The sequence below is a fragment of the Manis pentadactyla genome, chromosome 4, assembly GCF_030020395.1.
Source record: "Manis pentadactyla isolate mManPen7 chromosome 4, mManPen7.hap1, whole genome shotgun sequence".
NCBI lineage: Eukaryota > Metazoa > Chordata > Mammalia > Pholidota > Manidae > Manis > Manis pentadactyla.
This window is the reverse complement of record NC_080022.1, coordinates 36,983,634-37,006,152: the sequence shown is the minus strand read 5'-3', so window position 1 is coordinate 37,006,152 and position 22,519 is coordinate 36,983,634. Positions and strand designations below refer to the sequence as shown.

The following is a 22,519-nucleotide window of genomic DNA, read 5'->3' as shown; positions in this document are numbered from 1 at the left end:
CACCTCCTTAATATACTTGCCTGTTGTTGCTCTCCTCCCACTGAAGTATCAGCGGCAGGAATAGGGTTGGCAGATAAAATATAGGACACCCAGTTAAGTTTGAATTCCAAATTTTAAAAATAATTAACTTTTCAGTATGAAGATGTTCCAGACGCTGAATGGGATATACTTATACTTAAAAAAAAATCGTTGTTTATCCTAAATTCAAACTTTACTGGTGTCCTGTATTTTTATTTGTTAAATCTGGCGATCCTACGCAGGAAGGCAAGGACAGTAGTTATTTGTTCATTGCTGTATCCCAGCGCTAGAAGTGCTCCTGATGTGGTAAGCTCTCAATATGCGTGGAATGAATTAGTGTGTTCAACGGGGTCATTAATATGTAATACTCCTAAACTTTTAATAAACAGCATGCGGGCCAGAGGGGCGGAGCCTCTAGGCTGCGTCAGTCCAGATCACACCTGGGGACTCGGCAAACTGAACTTTCTAGCAGGTCGGGCAGCTGGGGGCTTGCCATCCACCGCCTGGGATCAAAGCAAAACAAAACTCGCTCGCGTCTGCTAAGCCCCACCACCCAGGAGGCACTCCTGGGGGCGAGGCGGGGCGGGGCGGGGCGGGGCGGGGCCTCCCCAACCCGCAGTCAGAACGCCCCCCCTCGCCTCAGCCCAGGCCCCTTTAACGTCCCACCTCCTCACCACCGCGCGCGCCCGGGTGTGACGTAACCGACGGGTGGCCAATGGAAGAGCGGCTTACTGGCAGGCGTCGCCGCCGCAGTTGCCGAAGGGGAAGTGAACCGGGGCCGGAGCGATGGCCCGGGTTTGGAGCCCGCGGCCGCCGTTGCTGCCATCAGATCGTCGGGAGCAACCGCGGCCGCAGCTGGAGCAGGAGTCGGAGTCGTGGCTTGAGTGGAGGCAGCGCGTGTGAGTTGCCGAGGTCACCCGTGCCGGAACACCTCAGACTTTGGGCAGGAGCGCTTCGGGTGGGCTGAGCCACCGTCTCCCCACCGCACCCCGCTCCCCAGGCCCCAGCAGCAGGGCCGGGTCTCTCTAGGCGCGGGATTGGCTTCTCTCAAGTCGAGACCTCCGAGCCGGGCTCTTGGTCATCCTAGGTCTTGGGTTCCCTTCAAACTCCGGACGGTAATCACCCCAGACCCTGGCATTTTCTCGGCGCCCAGGCGTTGTCGAGATTTTAGCGGCTGCCTCCTCCTACTGCCGTCTCTCCAGCTAGGAAGGAATTAGTGCATTCCCACTGTTGTGCTCGACACTTCCCCTTTCCTCCCATTCAAAAACAAGTTTCTAACCTCTCCGTTGGAAATCCTGCCCCGGAAGTCCAAAACACCTATCTGTGCGTCCTTCCCCAGTTACTGGAGCGCGCTTAGAAATATTATCTACTTATCAGGGCCGAGAATCTCTCATTCTTAACTGAGCTTTTTATCCCTTCGGAGGTAAAGGTCGGCCCCATTTCCACCTTATCTGACACTCCAAGCCCTGGGTCTTACCCATTTGGATCACCAACTTCCTGGCCATCTCTATGTGGCATCTGCCACCCATCTGAGTTCCAGGTTCCTTTGTGCTCCAGTCCCTATCCCCCAGCAGATCTGGTCAGTCCCACCCCTGGGTGGGACTGACCCGGGGCTCTGGCCCAGGATTCCCCACCCTGGAAGGCAGCCTCAAGGCAACGAGAGAATTGGGCGTTGGGTACGAACCTGGCAACTCGGGAGTGGGAGCTCCACTCACCCCACACAAGAAGATGAAAAAGCGCAAAGAGCTGAATGCATTGATCGGCTTGGCGGGGGACAGCCGGAGAAAGAAGCCCAAGAAAGGTTCAGGACACCGCCTTCTTCGCACTGAGCCTCCTGCCTCAGACTCTGAATCCAGCTCCGAGGAGGAAGAGGAATTCGGTGTGACTGGAAATCGCTCTCGCTTTGTCAAGTGAGTGATGCAGTGGTGGAGGGTGGGATGGGGAAAAGGCATCTCCTTGCATTACCAAGGGAGCAAATTGAAGGGAAGGAGAAGGGAGTTCTTAAGAAGAAAAAAAAGGTGAAGACCTTGGAAGGCAAGGACGGAGAAAAGATGTGAGGAAGAAAATGAGTTCAGGTTCTGAATGAATGATGAGTTAGAGATCTGCCACTTAAGTGTATAAAGAAAAGCTTTGAATCTAGGGTGAAGTGTGGACTTGGGGATGTGCCAAGAACCCTGAGAAACTGAATTGGGAGTAGCAAAGAATAGGTACAATAGAAGCAGAGAAGCTTTTGGGACTAGCCCTTTTTTAAAAGTGTAGGACAAATAGGGACCTTAAGATTGCGAATTATTTTTTGCACTCTTGGTGAGTCGGAATCTTGGTGGTGGGAGAATGTGGTGAGACATGTACTGAAGACAGTATGAGCCTTGACAGTCGATGAAAGGCAGGGGACAAGAAGAAGAGGCAACTTTTTCCCAAACTACTTTTAGATGGTGCAGCCACTAGACAAATCCAGTACTGAGCTTTGAGGACATTGGGAATTGGGGCTCAGGGTGGAAAAGGGCTGAAGGGAACCTTGAAGGTACCCTTGGACCCTCTCAGGGAGCACACTAAAAGAAAAGAGTATTCCACTGAGGATGTGGAAGCAAGGACTAGGCAGAAGGTTGGGGTACTAAAAAAGATTAAATCCTTTATTTGAAGTTTTCTTGTTTGCTTAGAATGTGTCCTTTCATTTTGTTGAAGGAAGAATTTGATTTCTAATAAGCTTTGTCAGATCAGGTAGTTAAAGGTAATCCTACTCAGGGGTTACCCTGTTGGGTTAGTTTACCCTTGACTGCTGGTTAAAGTTTGGTGTGAAATCTAACCCTTTTCTCTGTTTCCTTCCGAGAAAATAAGCTAGAATATACCAAGTGTCCATTTAAATAAATGTACAGTTCCTATTTCTTAAATTATGTTTGCATTAAAACTTGCTCAAAGTGAATGAAGTTTCAAAAATCTGAAATGGCCCACTAGGGTGAGTGTGTATTGGAGAGATAGAAACAGATAAATTACACTGCGGTGGAATTGCAGAGAAGCTCAGGTGTTTACACTTCCCTAACATTAGTTTGTCTCCAAAGACCTGACTTGAAGATGATGGCAGTGAGCATCAGTGCCCGCAGGTGCTTCCTTGACCCCCCAGAGGAGCTTCCTCTGTGTCATGTGAAGTTTGAAACCTTTGTATCCAATAGAAACTCCTCATAGGTCATACTATTTAGTCATTTTTAACCTGCTGTTCAGATTTAAGTGTGTTACTTTATATTCCCCGGTAAATCAACTAGTTGTTCATTAGAGAAGATAATTGTGTGGTAGCATACATGTGCTATTTCTAATAAAGCTGTACTCATAATCACTTTTGTACTCCTGGTTGAATTTGTTCTTATGATCAGGGGAGACTATTTACGATGCTGCAAGATCTGTTATCCCCTCTGTGCTTTTGTCATCCTTGCTGCCTGTGTCGTGGCCTGCGTTGGCTTGGTGTGGATGCAAGTTGCTCTGAAGGAGGATCTGGATGCCCTCAAGGAAAAATTTAGAACAAGTAAGTGGTCATCTTTTCAGAGTATAGTCTTGGACTCTTCCAGCCTCTAGGATAAAGTGGACCATGCTGAATTAATAGTTTTGCTCACTTTGTTGAAGCAACTGTATATTCCTTGCAGCATTTTTGTACACTTTCTTAACTGTCAGCTTGAATGTAGGAATAGTTTTTTTTTTTAACCCACAAACAAAAAACGGTTCTTATGCGCCATCAAGACAAATGCCATCTGAAATAGTGGCATTGTAGTCAATACTTAGAGTGCAGAAGGGAAGCACAAAAGTCCAGGAGTATAGAACCTTGATTAACCTCCACTTGTTGTCACTTAATACCTCCTTATGTTTAAAGTGGCAATAGCAACACTGGGTTATTTCCTTCCTCCTCAAAGCTGCTTAAGAAAGAATGTAGGCATGTCTGTCAACCAATTTCCTCTTAAGAAAAACCATATGAAAACATAGAAATGAGCAATAGTAATAGCCAGCATTTGTGGAGTGCTTACTACATGCTAAGGCACAAATAAATACTTGTTTCATGAGCAAGTTTTAAAGGTTAAGAGACTTATTTTAAGTTGAAGAGTTTTATACATCCTAAGTTAAAAAGTTGTGTTTTGCGCATCCAGAGTACTTTTTCTGAAAGGTGTGTTTGCATAGTTGCTTCAACCAGATTTAACCTCAGTATTTTTCTTTAGCAACACTGAGATCTTTGGGTCTAGGTTTGAAGGGTTAATTTTCTATGCAAAGAAACCTGTTTCAAGTTAATTACAGACACCCTAACCTTAGTAGCAACATTAACATACCAAGAAACTGACCATCAGGCTTTCTCAAGGTTATAAGGAAACCCGACCTTAGAAGTAGAATTAGCTGTTTCCTTACAGCCCATGTTAAGCCGTAGGAGATCACAACATCCTAGCTTTCCTTCACCCCAACTTCTCTCTGCTGCCTGCAGTTTTTCCGGCTCCAAACCTGACCTAAGGACAACTAATCCTTAGTTAGCATGTTAATGATGTTCCTAGAGATGTTGCTTGGAAAAAAAAAAAAACTTGAAATGTTAACTTTGGTTTTCTTCTGACCCTCTGATTCAGGCAATGGGATTGAGTAAACCACAATTTTCTGTCAGAATCACCCTGACCTGTATATTTTATCAACTTGTGGAATCAGAGCACATATAAGAATGAGATTTGTATTCCAGTCATTTTCCCTCCTTACTGATTCCCTTACATAGCCGTGTTGCAAGGTGCTTTTTTAAGGCCAGTGTTTTCTTTTGTAAGTAGTAACCATAACTTGGAAGTGAGGTTCTCAGGAACAGCATGTAACTATAAATAACGACTGAAGACACCTGTCTGTGCCATCATCTCTCCATAATTAGTTGGGCCTCCTAGGTTTGTACTACAGCTTGTTTTGATCATGTATAGCAATTGCTTATTCATACATTTTAAAACATTGCTCAATTCTACACTCCAGGGATTCCTTTCTCAATCTGCTCTGTGCCTGTGTTTATGAGACACCCATGTAATTTATACCTAATCAAGCTTTTCAGTGAATTTGTTCAGATGTGGGTATTTGAAGTGTATATGTGTAATAGCCCTGGTAATCAAATAGTCAACAAATATTTATTGAGGACTTGTTAATACCAATCCCTGGGAATACTATATTCAGGAGATACTAGGAATTGTACTCAGGACTGGGAGACCCGCTTTCTACCACTGAGCAACATTCCCCTGGGACCCTGACTACATTTGTCAGCCAGCTGAGAGAAGTAGATTTAGAGTTGCCAGTCCAGCTGCTTTGGTGGCTTTGGTTTGCTACAACAGAAAGGCCAGCACCTGTAATGTCTGCAGTAGGACTTCCTGAGAGAGGGTAGGGTGGGGCCTGGGGCATAGTTCATAGGCTGAACCTTTGTGGACTACTTGTCCAAGAGTTTTTTATGAAGACCATTATCTTAACTAAGTGAGGTCAATCTTGTTAAGTTTAAATAGTTTTTAAATTGCACTTGGGCTTTAAATATCTTTCAGTAAGTTATTTTTATTTCTTGTGTGTCAAGAGAGGACAGTGGAAGTTACTGACTCAAGGCCACCTGCTGGTCTGGCTTTAATACCTTTTTGAGAAATTCAGAGCCTTTGCTGTTTATTTCAATAAATTTTCAAAGACACTTGTGAGGTAAGGAAGCAGGATTGCTGCAATACTTGAAGCAGAGAGCAGAGCAGATAGGCTTGGTGTTTTTCCTTGTGGTCAAGAAGTAACTTGATCCTTAAGCTAAAGGCTCTGGCTGGCCTTGAAACTCTTAGTTCAGTATTCTTTTTCTAGAACCAGATACTTCAGAAGATGCTCCCAGTTATTATAAGGCAGATTCTATTCCCAACCATCTCTCTCTGTCCCTCAGCTGTGAAACACTAGAGTGAAGGAAAAGCTTCTAGGAAACACTAGAGTGAAGGAAAGAGAAGGAAAGTGTTAAGAAACCAGGCATCTCCTTTATGGTCGGTCATATTGGCAGAGTTTGGTCATTTAGTACAGAACTTAAAAATGGGCTTGTGCCCAACCTAAATGTCCATCAGTAGATGAATGGATAAAGAAGAAGTGGTACATATACACAATGGAATATTATTCAGCCATAAGAAGAAAACAAATCCTACCATTTGCAACAACATGGATGGAGCTGGAGGGTTTTATGCTCAGTGAAATTAGCCAAGTGGAGAAAGACAAGTACCAAATGATTTCACTCATCTGTGGAGTGTAAGAACAAAGAAAAACTGAAGAAACAAAATAGCAGAAGAATCACAGAACCCAACAATGGACTAACGGTTACCAAAGGGAAAGGGACTGGGGAGGATGGGTGGGAAGGGAGGGATAAGGGCGGGAAAAAGAAAGGGGGCATTATGATTAGCATGTATAAAGTGGCGGGTGGGTCATGAGGAGGGCTGTGCAACACAGAGAAGACAAGTAGTGATTCTACAGCACCTTACTACGCTGATGGACAGTGACTGTGAAGGGGTATGTGGGGGGAACTTGTTGAAGGGGGGAGCCTAGTAAACATGATGTTCTTCATGTAACTGTAGATTAATGATACAAAATAAATAAATAAATAAATAATAAAAACAAAAAAAAAATGGGCTTGTGCTAATGAGGGCATTAGGATGTAAGTGTCCGTGATGCTAGAAAGAGTGCTGGTTCTAGGAGCCACAGGTTTGACTGCTGAATCCTGGGTTACTCATTATTAGTTGTAAAGTTTGGACAAGTCACTTATTCTTTCTGAATCTTCATTTTCCCATTCATAAAACATAAAGATGTATTTCTGCTACTGAAGCACTTGGGGCATTTCTCTGTCGTAACATCTGTCACACTGTATAGTAATTCTGTGATGGTGCCCCACTAGACTGGGAGCTTCAGGGTGTTTTGTATGCTAAGTGCACAGCTGGGTTCATGATAGAGACTGAATAACAAGTGGAACAATTACATTAAAGTTTATTGCAAACTAAAAAAATGCATAAATATAAAATATTGCTATCCCCACTATATATGTTTTGTCCGAAGGCTGTATGCTTAACCATCAGGTAGATGCAGTTTAAATTTTAAATGAATTGCTTTCTATGTTGAAAGAACATGAATTAGTAATCATTAGTTGTCTGTTTGCCATACTATCATTTATGTAGTCACAATGCTTTGTCTCTCCTGAAAAGCCCCAAATCAAATAATGAATATGATTCCCTCTTGGCTGGTACAATCTTCAGGACCCAGAGTGTTTTCTGGGCTTGTCAGCTTTATATGTTTATTAGTTCATAATTGTAACCCAAGTTGTTTGTGTGTGTGTCTTACTCCCTCTTCCACTTCTGTGTCTTTCCTGTGAAGTGCAGATCCTGCATTTGGGATGTTTGACCACCTCAGAATGGCAGATATGTGTGGGCTGAGTTTTACTTTCCAAACCAACTGAAAATGTGAAAGAAATTCATTGAAATGCTAAGCGCCGCATGAATGTAAATTGGTAAAATGCTTACTACAGGAAATGGATGTATTCCTACAACCGTGTGTAAATCAAATGTTACATTAAAAGCATCTAGGGAAGTCTTTCATTTATAAGGAAATTATTTGGCACATATTTTTGGAAAGTTAATTAAAATATCTAGGTAAATAATTCTGAATTTTCAGATGGTGAGCTTGTTTGCAGTAGGGATACTACCACCACCACCCCAATTTTTATGGGGATTTTGTGGTGTTTGTTCACGTTTTCCTTAAATGAATAGTATAACATTAACTCCCATTCATATTCTAGTTATTCACTGGATAGGCATTTGCGTGCTTCTGTGTACCTGGCACTGTGCTGGGTCCTGAGACCTTGTCCCTGTCCTCAAGCAGCTCTTTTTCAGTCGGGTGGAGGAAGCTGGGGAGTAAACAGTTACAGCAGTGTGTTAAGTGCTGGGTAGCATTTGTAATGGAAAAGAGATGGTGGTGGGCCAAGGTCGGGGCCCAGCTGTTTGTGCTGAATCTTGAAAGGAATTAACTAGGCTAAGGAGACAGAAATGAAGTGGCAAGCCGAGGGACTGCTAGGCAGGAATTACAGAGGCTTAAAGACGTTGGTGTGTCAGGAAAATCCACTTAGCTGGAAAGTAGATTGAAGAGGTAGGTAAAGTGACAAGAAATGTGGTTGAGAGGTAAGCAAAGCCAGATTTATTCGGTCAATAATACTGAGTGCCTGAAGTGTGCCAGGTATATTCTAAGTGTTGACCATACAGAAATAAACCAAAAAAGTCTTAGAGCTTACATTTTAGCAAATTATTTTATAACTGTCCTTCTGCTGGTTTTTGGTTATAAAGAAAGAATAAAAATAATCAGGCAATCTGTGGCTTTAAAAAAAAAAAATGTGGGTTTTATTCTGGAGGACCAGCCATTACCAATATTTTTCATGAAAAGGAAAATACTCATTCAGACCTCTGCCTTTAGGCTGGCAGATCTCTAAACCATTCAGGGATACTGTTTCCAAAGCAAAGGCCAACTCTCACCCTTTATTTCACCTAACATGTTGTTTTATCTTCTATTTCACTTTGAAGTTTTGGGTTGATTGAAGATTTAAGGAAATACTGTTTGCTATTTATGAAAATGATTTAAAATTTTAGTCCTCCTAAGAATACTTGAACAGTTGTTAAGAACCTACCTTGACCAATTTGAGAAAGAGAAAAGCATGTTTGAGCATTTACAGGGAAAAGTTTTCATGTCACCTTAAGCATTAAAGGAGTAAAGTTTATATATCTTCACAGACTAATCGAAAGTTCCTTAATTGAGCTGGTTAGTACATAACATTTATGTGTCACTTACCCAGCCGGCTCTGTTCAGTACTTTACAACTGTTCTTTCGCCTCATTCTAAAAATCCTGTGAAGTGTGTTTTATCTCTGGATGACAGATGAGAAAACTGAACTCAAAGAATTTGAACAATTTTCTCAAGATCACAATAAGCTAGAGTTGAAATTCAAGTCCAAGTCTTTGTGCTAAAATTCTTTGTTGTTATTTTTAGCCATGTGACTTTTACAAGTTGTATTGCCAGATACATACATACACATACATCAATAAAAGAACAGTGTAATTGATAGATATGAATTCAGTCATCATTCTCCCAGAATTAACTTTTATTAATCTGTCTTCTTTCCTACTACGTGATTGATCATTTTTTCTTCTTGGATCTATGAGAGAAATTTATGGCTATTTATGATTATTCTTATTTTTGCTTTTAGTGGAATCTAATCAGAAAAGCTCATTCCAAGAAATTCCCAAACTTAATGAAGAACTACTCACCACACAAAAACAACTTGAGAAGATTGAATCTGGAGAGCTAGGCTTGAACAAAGTCTGGATGAACGTCACAGAAATGAATAAGCAGGTAAAAAAAAAAAAATGTTTGATTTTATTTCTGTGTAAGGTATTAATATTTAGTTTTGTTTGCTTAGTATGAATTGGAGCTCACTTCAAATTGTTTCACTTTTGGAAATGGTGTTTTGCATACTATGATCCCAGCATGTTAATATCAGGTAAGATAGGTAATAGTTATGCATTTACCAAATAGTTAAAATATTAACCCTTTCTGCAAAGGCACAGTTTTACTAAGTAGAGTAGTTTAGAGGGAGTTGGATATTTTTGAGTCAGCTGTTCCTTAGGAACAGCTTAGGTATCAAAAAAGAGTGTCTGTCTAACTCTCAAGAAAAATGGATAACATTTTTGTTAGATAATGGCAGTTTTGTTTAGTAGAGTTTACAAACTTTCAGACACAACCTTGGGGTGTAGTGCTATGCCCTATACTAAAATAAATCTAACCATTCACAGCTAATGAATAGCATAGGAGGAGTTGGTTAATACCTTGGCCAAGCAAGCAAGTCTGGAGCACAAGCTTTTCAGTCCCCAAATTGGCCAGATCTCAGTAGACATTGATTCCGAAAGGGAATTTTTCAAAGGAAAAGGGTTTATTCAAAGAATGTTGATTGAGCATCTTGTATGTGTAAGGGGTTACTGTTGCTGCTAGGTAACTATAACCCCTGTCCTCAGTTTTGCAGTTTAGTTAGGAAAGAAATGTACTGAAGAGAAAACTCAAGTACCAAATGAATGGTACACCTGCAGTGTCCTTATAAATAGATATGTCATCCTTGCTGCAGGTAAGAAGATACTCCACTCTTCAGAATGGAGTCACAAAGTTCAGAATCATCCAGTGATGGGGAGCACTGTGCTGAATACCATACTCACTCATATATCTGAAGCTACCCCACCTTTCAGCAGTAGTGCAGCACTAAAGACCAGAGATCAGTGGCCTGGGGCAGTGGCTTTCACACTCTTGCTTAGAACCCACAATAAGAAATGTTTTACATCATTACCCAGTGAACACATATATACATATATGTAACTGAAATAAAAGTTTCTGGAATAATAGTTTACCCTTAATATTGTGATACCTTATGGTATTTTATTTTCTATTCTGTTCTCTTTCATTTTTTTAAATGATTCATGAAATAATTGATGGGTTACAGCACCTAGTATTAACTCATTATGATTTGTCCTTGGATTCTCAGTAATTAGGGGAAAACAAGTGTTTACTCCTTTTTTTGCAAAAAAGACAGAATAAACTGTGGCCTTTCCTGTATTCACAGAGGAAATGAGCAGTTTGGCCAGAAATTACATCAAGTGAAAATAGACCACAGGGAAGCACTGAGAGATAATTAGCATCACTCACTGGGGCAAACTGTGGATTTCATTTAGATAGTCAGTCATGGAGGATGTCATTCCAAGGCAAGGATGGGATCTTTCAGGATGAAGAGGCAACATCAGTAGCTCTCATCTCCTAGTAAATCAGCATTGCAGGAAGAGTCAAAGAGGAAATGGTACTTGGTATGAGAGGACACACAGGTTTTCAAATCTTTGCTATATATTTTGGTTTCTGAGTTCTCTTTAACCAGGAATCTAGAAACAAAATCATTTTATTCTTGGCCTGGCTGTTATTCTTAATGCAAGAAATACCTGGGAAGGGAGGTAATCAGGAAAGCTGACTTCAAGCCTAAGGCTTCATATGTTAAACTGGGAGAGATTGAACTGAAACCCTTTCCATTTTAGCTTCAATAGATCTTCCAAGATGGTGGGACTGACTAGTGAAACCAGAGGAATTTTCTGATGGCATGGGCAGAAGGAAAGGTGGAGGTAAAATAGAGCATTCTTGGTCCAAAGGGTGCTCATCACTCCCAGAGTGATTTTCTAAAATTATTGTTACATCTCTCTTTGATGGTCTGTCCAAGTATGAGAAACAGAAGAGGTATAAACATTCATATTTAACCATGTTTCTATATCTAAGGATAACTGTCAGTTAAGATACAGTTAGTGGCAATTTTTTTTTAGTGGCCATTCATAGTGGCTTAAACAGTAAGAAAATGTACTGTATCATTTAACAAGAACTGTCCTTATCACATGTAAGTTGATGTTAATGCAGCCTGAAAACAAAAAAGCCATTAGTTTGCAATAAGATCGAATTTTTCATTGAAAATCTTAAAACTAGTAGTTAAAATTTCATTTACTTTTCTGTTTGACTCCTAAAACCTCTGGTTTCACATCCCTACCCATTCTCAACCATTATAGGGAGTCATCTTCCCTTCTTTGAAGACCATTAATTCAGCAAATGTTTAATGAGCTGCTTTTACGGAGTTAGGCCTTTGATTCAAAACTAAAAAAGATGTGACTCCTACCCTTGAGGTCTTACAGTCAAATGGAGGAGAGAGAAAAGTAAACAATTGTAAAACAGCCTGATAAGCAATAAGCAGGTCCTTATGAGCTCTGGGGGTGCATTTTTAATGTATGTATCTAACCCATACTGGCTGGGGTCCAGCAAAGCTTCTCAGATATCCTGAGCTGCGTCCTAAAGGGCAGTGGAGAATTCTGCAGAGAGAGAGAAGGGTGTTTTAGGTAAAACATTAATACAGTTGATCCTCATCATTTGCAGGTTCCATATTTGCAAATTCACCTACTTGCTAAAATTTGTTTGTAACCCCAAAATCTCATGGTGCCTTCACAGACATTCAGTGACAAGAGTACAGTCACAAAAAATCTTGAGTTGTCTGACATGAACGTTTCCAGAAGGGGTCAAACAAGCAACACTGCCTTGTTTCAGCTCTCACTATGAACAAGATTCCTTTTCATGATGTAGTGAGTATCACATTGTGTGCACTTCTGTGCTTTCTTTGGTGATTTTGCTGCTTAAAATGTACCCCCTGCATAGTGTGAAGTAGTCTAGTACTCCTGCATACAAGAAGGCTTTGATGTGCCTTAAGAGAAAATGCATGTTATACATAAGCTTCATTCAGTTATGAGAATTCAACAATATACATAAAGTAAGATATCTTTAAATAGAAACACACATAAAACAAGGTTTTGTATTTTACTGATAGTTGACAAAAAAGTTGTGACCAGAGAGCTATCAGGATCCTAACCCTGTATTTCCCTTAGGAGCGATGATTCAGTATTGACTAATTCAGTGTTTGCTCTGACTTTCTAGAACATAACTACAGTGAATAACAAGAATTGACTCTGTGCAAAAGCATAGACAAATGAAACACACAGAATATTCAGGGACTTTTAGTAGCTCATTATAGCTATGGCTTGATGGAAAGAAGTCAGAACAAAGGATATGTCTGTAAGAGCCACATCAAGAAGGACCTTGAGGGTCCTTCTCCTGTAATATGCTCTATGCCTCTTTTATGGCACTTGGTCCAGTGATGTGACCACCTGATGTGACAGTTATTTGTGTATGTATTTAGCTACACTAGTAGGTTGCATATTGTACTCTGAACATGATGACGGCAACAGTGGTGATCAGTGGCAATTAAGATGGTAACTGCCATGCATTAAATGCCTTCTTTGTGAAGGCTGCTATCAGATGTACTACATGTGAGATCTCCTTTTTTTGCTTCAGTAACCCTATGAAGTAGAAGGTGGTATCTCCATTTTATAGGTATGAAAACTGAGGCTCAAAGAGATTAAGTCTTGCTCAAGGTCACACAACCATGTAGTAATGCTAACATCAAAATAGTCAAGTTCTAAGAGCATGCTTTCTTTCCAGTTTCCCATTCTGCCTTCCATCTTTAAATCCTGTGTAAGATATAGTAGGTGCTCAAAAGATTAAAGTTAAAAGGATATGGGATATGACGTCAGGTCCCTACTAGGGCTCATAATCATTCATTGATGATTGTCTGTTTTAGTAACTTTTCTACTTAATATTTAAACACTTAATTTTAACCCCAAAGCAAAAAAATATCATTTCAGACTTCATAGAATAAAATGGTCCAAAAAGCAAATGGTCTACAGTAGCTGTTTTTAATTTTGCTAATGAAAATCATGTAATGTGCGTAAAAGTCATGATTCATCTTCTGACTGGAATGTAGGATTTTTTTTCCTAATGTTGTCTACTTAATTTGACTTTTTATACTCTGTATTGCAATGTGTGACTTTTAGAGATAAGTTCTGTAATGCTTGAATCCAATCTGACATTCTAGAATGTCTGTCAGAGACTAGAACAGTCCCAGAGATAGTAATAGGAGAGTGCCTCTTGTCTCTCCATTTTAATTACACATATGTCTTTGCTGCAGTTTTCCACAGATTATTGGCGTTATTCCACCTTTGAGAGAGGAATGCTGAAAGATGGAATCCAGCTTTGCAGTGTATGGGACTGTAGCTGAGCCCTAGTGACCAGTGTATGGTCCAGGTCTTGTAAATGAGTAAGAAGTCCTAAGTGATGTTTGGTAATAAAGTCAGCTCTCTGGAGCATACACTTTTAGTGAGGCAGCTGATGCCCTAGGCCTAGAGTGTCTGAGTCACAGGGAGAAGTGGGACAGTACCTCACTATCCAGTTTGCATTGGGTTTCAGCTGCAGCTCTGCTTTTGAGTGAAATGGTAGCTGCCAGCCAGCCACACTGGCCATTTGTGAGGCCATTACCATTCTTTAGATACTTGTGATTAACATCAAGCTCTGCCAAGCCTCAGGATATTGCAATACCTGGGAGAATAATTCTACCCAGATGACTCCACCCAGTACACAGCTTCTTGTCCCTTCAAAAACTGGCCAGTAGTCAGTGGAGGGAGTTTGTTCCCTGAGGTAATCACAAGATAGCCAAAAGGTAACCAGACAATTGATAGGGTATTTAGAATAACCATATTCTTGCCCATCAAGTTGGTATTGAGCCAATTGTGTACATACTTTGCAACACTGAGTAAAACATACCTGGAGGAAGGACCCTTTCCTAACACTTTGTGATTGAGAATGTGAACCATAGTCTTGGAAGGCCCAGGAAAGGACATGGAAGAAAAGGCCAGCCAAGGAAATCTGTCAAACTCCTTCCAAAGTCTTGTGATATCTTTTTGCTATGTGTATATTTCTTTCCCATCTTTTTTATCATTAAAATTTCATGAGTAATATGTGAATCTCTTATAAACAATAAAATATGTATAGAACTCTTATAAAAACTCCCCTTCAACCCCCATCTCTGTATATGCCCTTATCACTCACTCACTCATACACACACACTCACTCACTCCCTGTCCCTATAGGTGTCCACTGTCAGTAGTCTGGGCCACATTCTTCCAGTCCCTTTCTTTGCATTCATAAAAGCATAATAGCTTTTAATATGAATTTGTGTATGTGTGTGTAACTAAATGGAATCATTTAGTATATATTGTTTTACAACCTGCTTTGTTATCTACATTCTTAGTGATAGACATTTAGACTGCTTCTAGTGTTTTGCTATTACAAATAATGAAGCAGTGAATAATTTTGTGTATACATCTTTATGTACATGAGCAAGTAATCTTTAAGATAGATTGCTAGAAATTGCTGAATAAAGGATATAAACATTCCAAATTTTGACAGATACTACTAGATGAACTTCTAAAAGTCTTCTCCAATTTTCATTTCCATTACCAATGCATGAGAATGCCAATTTCCTTATGTCTTTTTCAAACCTTGATGATACTCATAACTTTTTAAAGGCATGGGTTAAAACCTCCTTGATGTAATTGCCACTCTTAAGAAGTTTATAGTTTGCTGAGAATATCTTTCTGTGGGCTGAGTTTCTCAGATATTTCATTTTTAAATGGGTAGGGTTAGGATGTTGAAAATTAGTCTGAATATTTTGGAGCACTTAGGGAGAATTGCTTGTTTAACTACTTATTAAATTTCACCATTAAAGAGCTAGCAGTTATTTGTTATTTTGTTTGTGCCAGGTATATGCTAAGAGTGTTAGTTATATACCTCATTTAATCCTCATAGCCTGTATTAGTCATCTGTTACTGTTGTTATGTTTATCTTAAAACTGAATGACTTAAACATTATTTCACAGTTTCTGTGGGTGAGGAATTTGGAAGAGCTAGTTGAATGGTTCTGGCTAGGATCTCTCTAAGGTTGCAGCTAAGATGTAGGCCAAGTCTGCATCATCCGAAGGCTTGACTGGGACTGAAGGATCCTCATTTGCATGGCTAGTGGTAGGAGGACTCAGTTTCTCCCAACATGGGCTTCTTCATGGGACTGCTTGAGTGTGCTTACAACATGGCCGCTGGCTTCCCCAGAGTGATCCAACAGAGCAAAGAGGAAGTTACTGTGCTTTTTCATGACCTAGTTTCCATAGTTGCCCATTGTTACTCCCACTTTATTCTGTGCACTGGAAGTGAATCATGAAGTACAGGCCACACTCAAAGGAAAGGAATTAGATTCCACCTCTTGAAGGAAGGACTATCAATTTGTAGTCCTGTTTTAAAACCATCACATATCTCTATGAGATGGTTATTGTTAAACAGTTTTTACTGTGTTAGCCATTTTAATGGTGAGAAAAATGAGTTGACTACTTAACTAGCTTTATACTTCCTGGCCTTTTCCCTCTGCTCTGCTTGGACCAGCCTTCTCAGTCTCCATCCCAGACACACAGTGTTCATGCTCAGCCATTCATCCATTCAGTAAATACTTAATGAATTCTGTCTTTGTGCCAGGCACATTATGGAAAGTAAAACAAGACATGGTCCTTGATGATATGGAGCTTAGGCTAGTGGAGGAGAAAAACATTAAATAATCACACAAATGAATCACTGTCACTTTGAGAAATGCTACAAAGAAAAAGTATTCTAAGGCCTATTCATGCTGTTGCTCCCTGCCTATTCCCCCATGCCATACTAACACTTCTAACCTAGAAACAATACCTGTTTTATATTTATATAAAACTTGTACTTCTCCATCAGAGTCAACAGTGCTTGGCACAGAGAAGATGCCAAACATTTGTTGAAGGAAAGAATAGGGGATCAGGTTTACTTTGTCATATCTGTCTGGTGCCTGCCACAGTGTTAGGCATGTAACATGTGCCCAGAAACTAGTGGTTACTCCGTGAATTTAATTGCTATTGGTGGATATGTGTCCTCCTCCTAGAATTAGGGACCAGAAAGATTTTTGGAACTAAGAATATTTCAAGAATGTTTTGAGCCACACTGCAAAGTTATTAGAATATGATCTGTGCAGCCTGAAAGAGTATTATGTCGGTTCCCCCAGTCCCCATTCAAGGGAGAAGTCAGCTATTTAGAATTCTACCCCTAAATAGCACATTTTATTTTGATCCAATTCCTATTTTAATACATTCAGTATATCAGTCAGCAAGTCAGTGGGTATTTATTGAGCCCCCTCAGGGTACAAAGTAGTGCTTTGGTTGAGCTATTGGGTTTGAAATATTAATCACATTGTTATACCAAAACGAAATCCCCAAGTAGTTGAAAGTGCTGTTCACATTGTTGGGATACAGTTCCTGTAGACTGTATTTTGTGATGATGGGTTTTTACTTTATAATGTATGTTCCCACTTGGGGCAGGGACAAAAGTTCAGTGAATGATTATGGTGTTATTTTTTACCAAAAATGAAATCTTTCAGGAGTCCTTGATCATTAGCGTTCCTCCTATCTAGTTGTTGAAGGATTGTGTTGTAATCATTGAATCTTCTGTTAACATTTTTGGAGCTTGTAGCTGCCAGGAATAGGGTAAAAAAAAATACTTACCTTTGTCTTTTTGGCTCTAGTGTTTAAATTGGGCAGGGAAAGAAGCGGTATTACTACTGCCTCCCAGATCTCAGGTCTATTCAAGGTAATATAGTATACAGATCTCCTCTGAGATCACAGACATGCATAAAAGCCAGGGGTGCCTTGACATCATCATCAACTATAGAGTTTGTGAACAAAGCGTTAAATTGACAAACTCTGTTTTCACTGTATGTTACTCTCTTCCTTTAAGATTTCTCTGTTGACTTCTGCAGTAAACCACCTCAAAGCCAGTGTTAAGTCAGCTGCAGACTTAATTAGCCTGCCTGCCACTGTAGAGGGACTTCAGAAGGTAAGTGCTATGTTTGGGCACTGAGATTAATTACTTCTGTAATTCTAACTTCTTACAGGTTTTCTTCAAAAGCCTGGCATTTGAAGTCAGCTGCTCCAAGAGGGCGGTAATAGAGTGTATATCACTGTGTTCTAAAGAGTTCCGAACATTTCCATTTTGGTTTGGTTGTTTGGGCCTTAATTTGCAGATCTTTTTATTTCACAGAGTCCCAGGATCACTACTAGGACTCATATTAATATATGTGGGCTTGCTTTTCATCAGTTGCCTTTTCAATTCATCATCACAGTGTCTTCGTGTAAGCAGACCAGTTGTACATGAGAGTTGCTCTAAATAGCTGTTCTCCATGATTGAGGAAGAGGTTTTTAAAAAAAATTTTTTAAGGTAATTTGAGGAAATGCAAAAATTAAAAACAGAGGTTATAGTAAGTGTTGGCAAGGATGTGGAGCAAAGGAAACTTTCAAACTGCTGAGAGTATAAGCTGGCAAAAAGCATTTGGGAGATAGTGTATATTATTTTATAAAGAGAAAGTACATTATTCAGCCATAAGAAAACAAGTCCTACCATTTGCAACAACATGGATGGAGCTAGAGGGTATTATGCTCAGTGAAGTAAGCCAGACAAAGACAAGTATCAAATGATTTCACACATCTGTGGAGTATAAGAACAAAGCAAAAACTGAAGGAACAAAACAGCAGCAGACTCACAGAACCCAAGAATGGACTAACAGTTACCAAAGGGAAAGGGACTGGGGAGGATGGGTGGGAAGGGAGGGATAAGGGGGGAAAAGGGGCATTACAATTAGCACACATAATGTAGTGGGGGTGGGGGGAGTGGCACACGGGAAAGGCAGTATATACAGAGAAGACAAGTAGTGATTCTATAGCATCTTACTACGCTGATGGACAGTGACTGTAATGGGTATGTGCTGGGTACTTGATAATGGGGGGAGGCTAGTAACCATAATGTTGCTCATGTAATTGTACATTAATGATACCAAAAGAAAAAAAGAAAAGGTACACATCCTCTAAGCCATTCACTTCTAGGTATATATCTTGAACTCTAGAGCCTAGGCAAAAAATAATTCAGAGTTTATTTGATCCCTCATATTCAGGCCTAGAGCAGGAGGCAGTGAACAACCAGATGAATAATACACAGGGATCTTCAGAGCTGGGTGGGGAGAGTAGACAGGAGTGGGAAGGAGCAGAGGTGTCTAACTGGAACACAAGCAACACTAGCCCCTGTAGCAGAAAATGGAGATAGGGGTTCTGGAGCCAAGGAACCCAAACAGTGGGTATCAAATCTAGGATCTCACACTTTTATAAGTTAGTGTGTGATAAGTTTGATTTGATTATATGCCAGGCTCTATAAACAAATTATTTCCACAAAGAAGTGAGAAATTCCTAAGCCACAAGCAGTGACAAAACAGTATTTTATAGCCACACCACCTATGTGTGCTTAGTGTCCCTAGCTTGCTATTTGTCCAAGATGGTCGTTTGCTTACAACTTATTTTAAAAAAAGAAAAAATGGTAAGAACAACTTTGATGAGGCCAGATTCCTCTTGCCATTGTCCCCCAGAGTCAAATGTACAGAAACAACTCTGGCGGTCTTGCACTAGAAAAGGAAATTAGCTTATTCATGCATTCATTAATTAATAAATATTTGTGGAGCTTCCTCCAGTATGTGCCAGGCACTTTGCAGTTGGTGAGAATACTAGTTTCAGGGTTTTGCTCTGGAGTTCACATGGCTCTGTCAGCTGCTTCCTTAAAAAAAAAAAAAAAAATCTTAAACAAGAGCTTACTATCTTGCATCCTGATGGGCCCATACAGCCAGCCAGGGAGGGCACTCTAACACTAGATGTCTTTGAATGCCTGTGCAACAACAGAGCTTGCATGGATAACATCCCAGCTTAGAGGCTTCTACCCAGTGTGTTGTTTCTTCACAAAGCTGTACATTTATGTCAGGTATTACTTTATCAAAATGATTCAGTTTCAGAGTGGTAGGTCATCTCAGAAACCTAACTTCAGTGTCTTTTCATGTAATCTTTTTAAATGTTGAAAATGTCATCTCTTTCTCTTTTGGATTCTTGGCTATCAGTATAATAAAAATAACCTTAGTTAAAAATGCTAATGTGACAGTATGAAATTGTCAGTATATCTTAATAAAAGGCCAACACCCACCAAATAGTAACACTTTTTTGGATGTTCTATTAGGTCAGATCTTTTTAAAAAGATAGTTTCTGAGTCATATTCCCAAGTCCCCAGGCCACTTGGGCTCCTTAAACCTAGTGAAAGCAAGGCAAGCTACTACTCATACCTAACTACGCAGTAGTCGCTGATGGGATCCTAAAGTAAAAGGAGAACAGATGATGCCAAATGGAATTTTCCCTTCATCTCTGCAATGCTGGGTTTCCCAAAGCCAAAGGTGGTTCCACCTATTTTCACTCAAAAGCCGTCATTTGTTCCTGACACAGCGACAGTCTACAGTGTTAGCTCTGGCTGCCTAGAGCAGGTCTTGGTAAAGGCAGTCTGTGCGAGAAGCTTACCTCTAGGTCCCAGATTTATGAATTAATATCTTATTTTAAGGAAAGATTTGATTTTCCTCTAAGAAAAGTCCTTTAAATAGGGAGCATTGCTTGCAGTTGACTCTTGAACAACACAGGTTTGAACTGCATGGGGCTGCTCATACATGAATTTTTTTTTCAATAAATATTGGAAAATTTTTTGGAGGTTTGCAACAAAAATTTGAGAAAACATTTTCTTTTCTCTAGGTTACTTTGTTATAAAAATACAATATATAATATAACATACAAAATATGTGTTAATTCACTGTTTATGTTATTGGTGAGGCTTGCAGTCAATAGTAGGCTATTAGTTAAGTTATTGGGAAGTCAAAAGTTACATGTGGATTTTCAACTGCACAGCCCCTGAATTGTTCAAGGGTCAACTATATATATACAAAATATATGTGTCAGTAAAGCTACATAGAAGTCATAGTTTGAAGATATTTGAAATAATTAAAAACACCTTCACCAGGTCAGTGTTTGATATAAAATAAAATCACAGTGATACATGATTATATTCCCACTAGAATGGCTAAATTGAGAAGTCTGAGGGTGCCAGTATTGGTGAGGATGTGGAGTAACTGGAACTCTCATACACTGCTAGCAGAAATGTAAAATGGTATAACCATTTTAGAATACAGTCTGGCAGTGTTTTAAAAAGTATGTACCTACCATTATGCTAAGTGAAGTAAGCTAGGCAGAGAAAGACAGATACCATATGATTTCCCTTACATGTGGAATCTAAAAGCAAAACAAAACAAAATGAACCAAACATCAGTAGACTCATAGGCACTGAGAAGTGACTTGTGGTTACCATTGGTGAAAGGTAGGGGTGGATGGGTGAGGGGGATAAAGGGGCACAAAAATTCTCAATCATAATTTAAGTTGGTCACAGGGATGGTAGTATAGCATGGAGAATATAGCCAATGAGTCTGTAACATTTTCCTATGTTGACAAACAGTAACTGCACTAGTTGGGGGTTTTAATAATGTGAATAACTGTTGAACCACTGTGCTGTATTGTTGAGACCAATTTACAATTGTACATCAACTATACTTCAATAAATAGATTTTTAAAAATTTAAATACATACCTAGCACATGATCAGCCATTCACCTCCTAAGTATGATGATGAGAAAGTACATGATGAAGAAAAATGAAAGCATATGTCCACATAAAGACTTACACATGAATGTTCATAGCAGCTTTATTTCTAATAGTCAAATACTGAAAACAACATAAATGTCCATTAACATCAAACTGTGATGTAGCTATATAGTGAAATGATACCAACATTCTAAAGCATGGCTAAATCTCAAAATAATTAGGCCCCCAAAAAAGTACATACCCACTGGTTCTATTTATATAAAATTCTAGAAAATGCACCCTGGTATCTAGTGATAGAAAGTAGACCGTGGTTGCCTGGAGACAGGAAGGGAAGAATCACAAAGGGGCTTGAGGAAACTTGGGAGTGAGGGATGTTTATTATGTTCATTGTGGTAGTGGTTTCACAGGTATATATATGTCAGGACTTCTCAAGCTGCATACATTATGGAGACATGCAGTTTATTGTATATCAGCTACATCTTGAAGCTATTAAAAATTTTTTTAATGAAAAAACCCTGACCTTTTTACATATTTCTGTTCAGAGTGTAGCGTCCATTGGCAATACTTTAAACAGTGTCCATCTTGCTGTGGAGGCAATACAGAAAACTGTGGATGAACACAAAAAAACCATGGAGTTACTGCAGAGTGATTCGGTAAGGGAATCTACAGATGGTGTGAAAAGTCAGTCTTCTCCTGCCCACCACAGACACTACTGTGCCCCTTTGTAAAAGATAAAATAAGCAATGTTCATTGATTTTTCTGCAGCCTGTAAAATAAGCAGTTAAGGTGACAAGCATTAAAAGCTGGGTCTTTTGCAAACGTAGTGTTGATACAGGGATAAGACAGTTCCTGAGGGTGGAATGGGTAGGGAGGAAAATGGAAAAAAAAGAAAGAGATGTGTTTCAGTTATTTATTGCTACATAACAAATCATCCAAAACTTAGTGGCTTAAAATAACACATTATTATTTCTCACTATTCTGTGGGTCAGGAATTTAGGCAGAGCTCTTGGACTATGGAATGATGAGAAGCCAAGTAAAGAGGCTCTAGAGGATAAAAGGCCATCTTGGATGTTCCAGCTTCAGCTAAGCTCCCAGTTGAATGCAGCTGTATATGTGACCTCAGTTTACACCATGTGGAACAGAACACTGCCAGCCCCACCGAGCTCAGTCGACCCACAGAGTCATGAGAAATAATAAATTGTTTTAAGCCACAAAGTTTTGAGGTGATTTCTTATGCAGCATTAGATAACCAAGACAGAAGCAATCCCCTGTAGTGCTCAGGAGTTGTTTTCAAGTGTTTGTTAACATTGTGCAGCTGTCAGCTGTCTATGGTCATTCAGGGGCCTTACTTAATCACCTAATGGGTACATGGTTCCAGGAAGGATTTATGAAGGGTAAAAAAGGATGGCACAGCTCTCAGTCAGTGTCTTCTTGGGGAGATGAGTTATGTGTACATGAAATTG

General features: G+C 39.8%; 1 protein-coding gene across 1 annotated transcript in view; it reads left to right on the top strand.

Annotated features, from left to right (window-relative positions):
- Positions 1–782: 782 nt before the first annotated feature.
- EFCAB14 (EF-hand calcium binding domain 14) overlaps positions 783–22,519 on the top strand; it is a 36,065-nt gene continuing 14,328 nt past the window's right edge. The window contains exons 1-5 of the mRNA XM_057500181.1: positions 783–1,928; positions 3,384–3,532; positions 9,244–9,389; positions 17,291–17,389; positions 21,599–21,709. Of these exons, the coding sequence (XP_057356164.1) occupies positions 1,747–1,928; positions 3,384–3,532; positions 9,244–9,389; positions 17,291–17,389; positions 21,599–21,709 (687 nt within the window). The 5' untranslated portion in view covers positions 783–1,746. The remainder of the gene's footprint in view (positions 1,929–3,383; positions 3,533–9,243; positions 9,390–17,290; positions 17,390–21,598; positions 21,710–22,519) is intronic.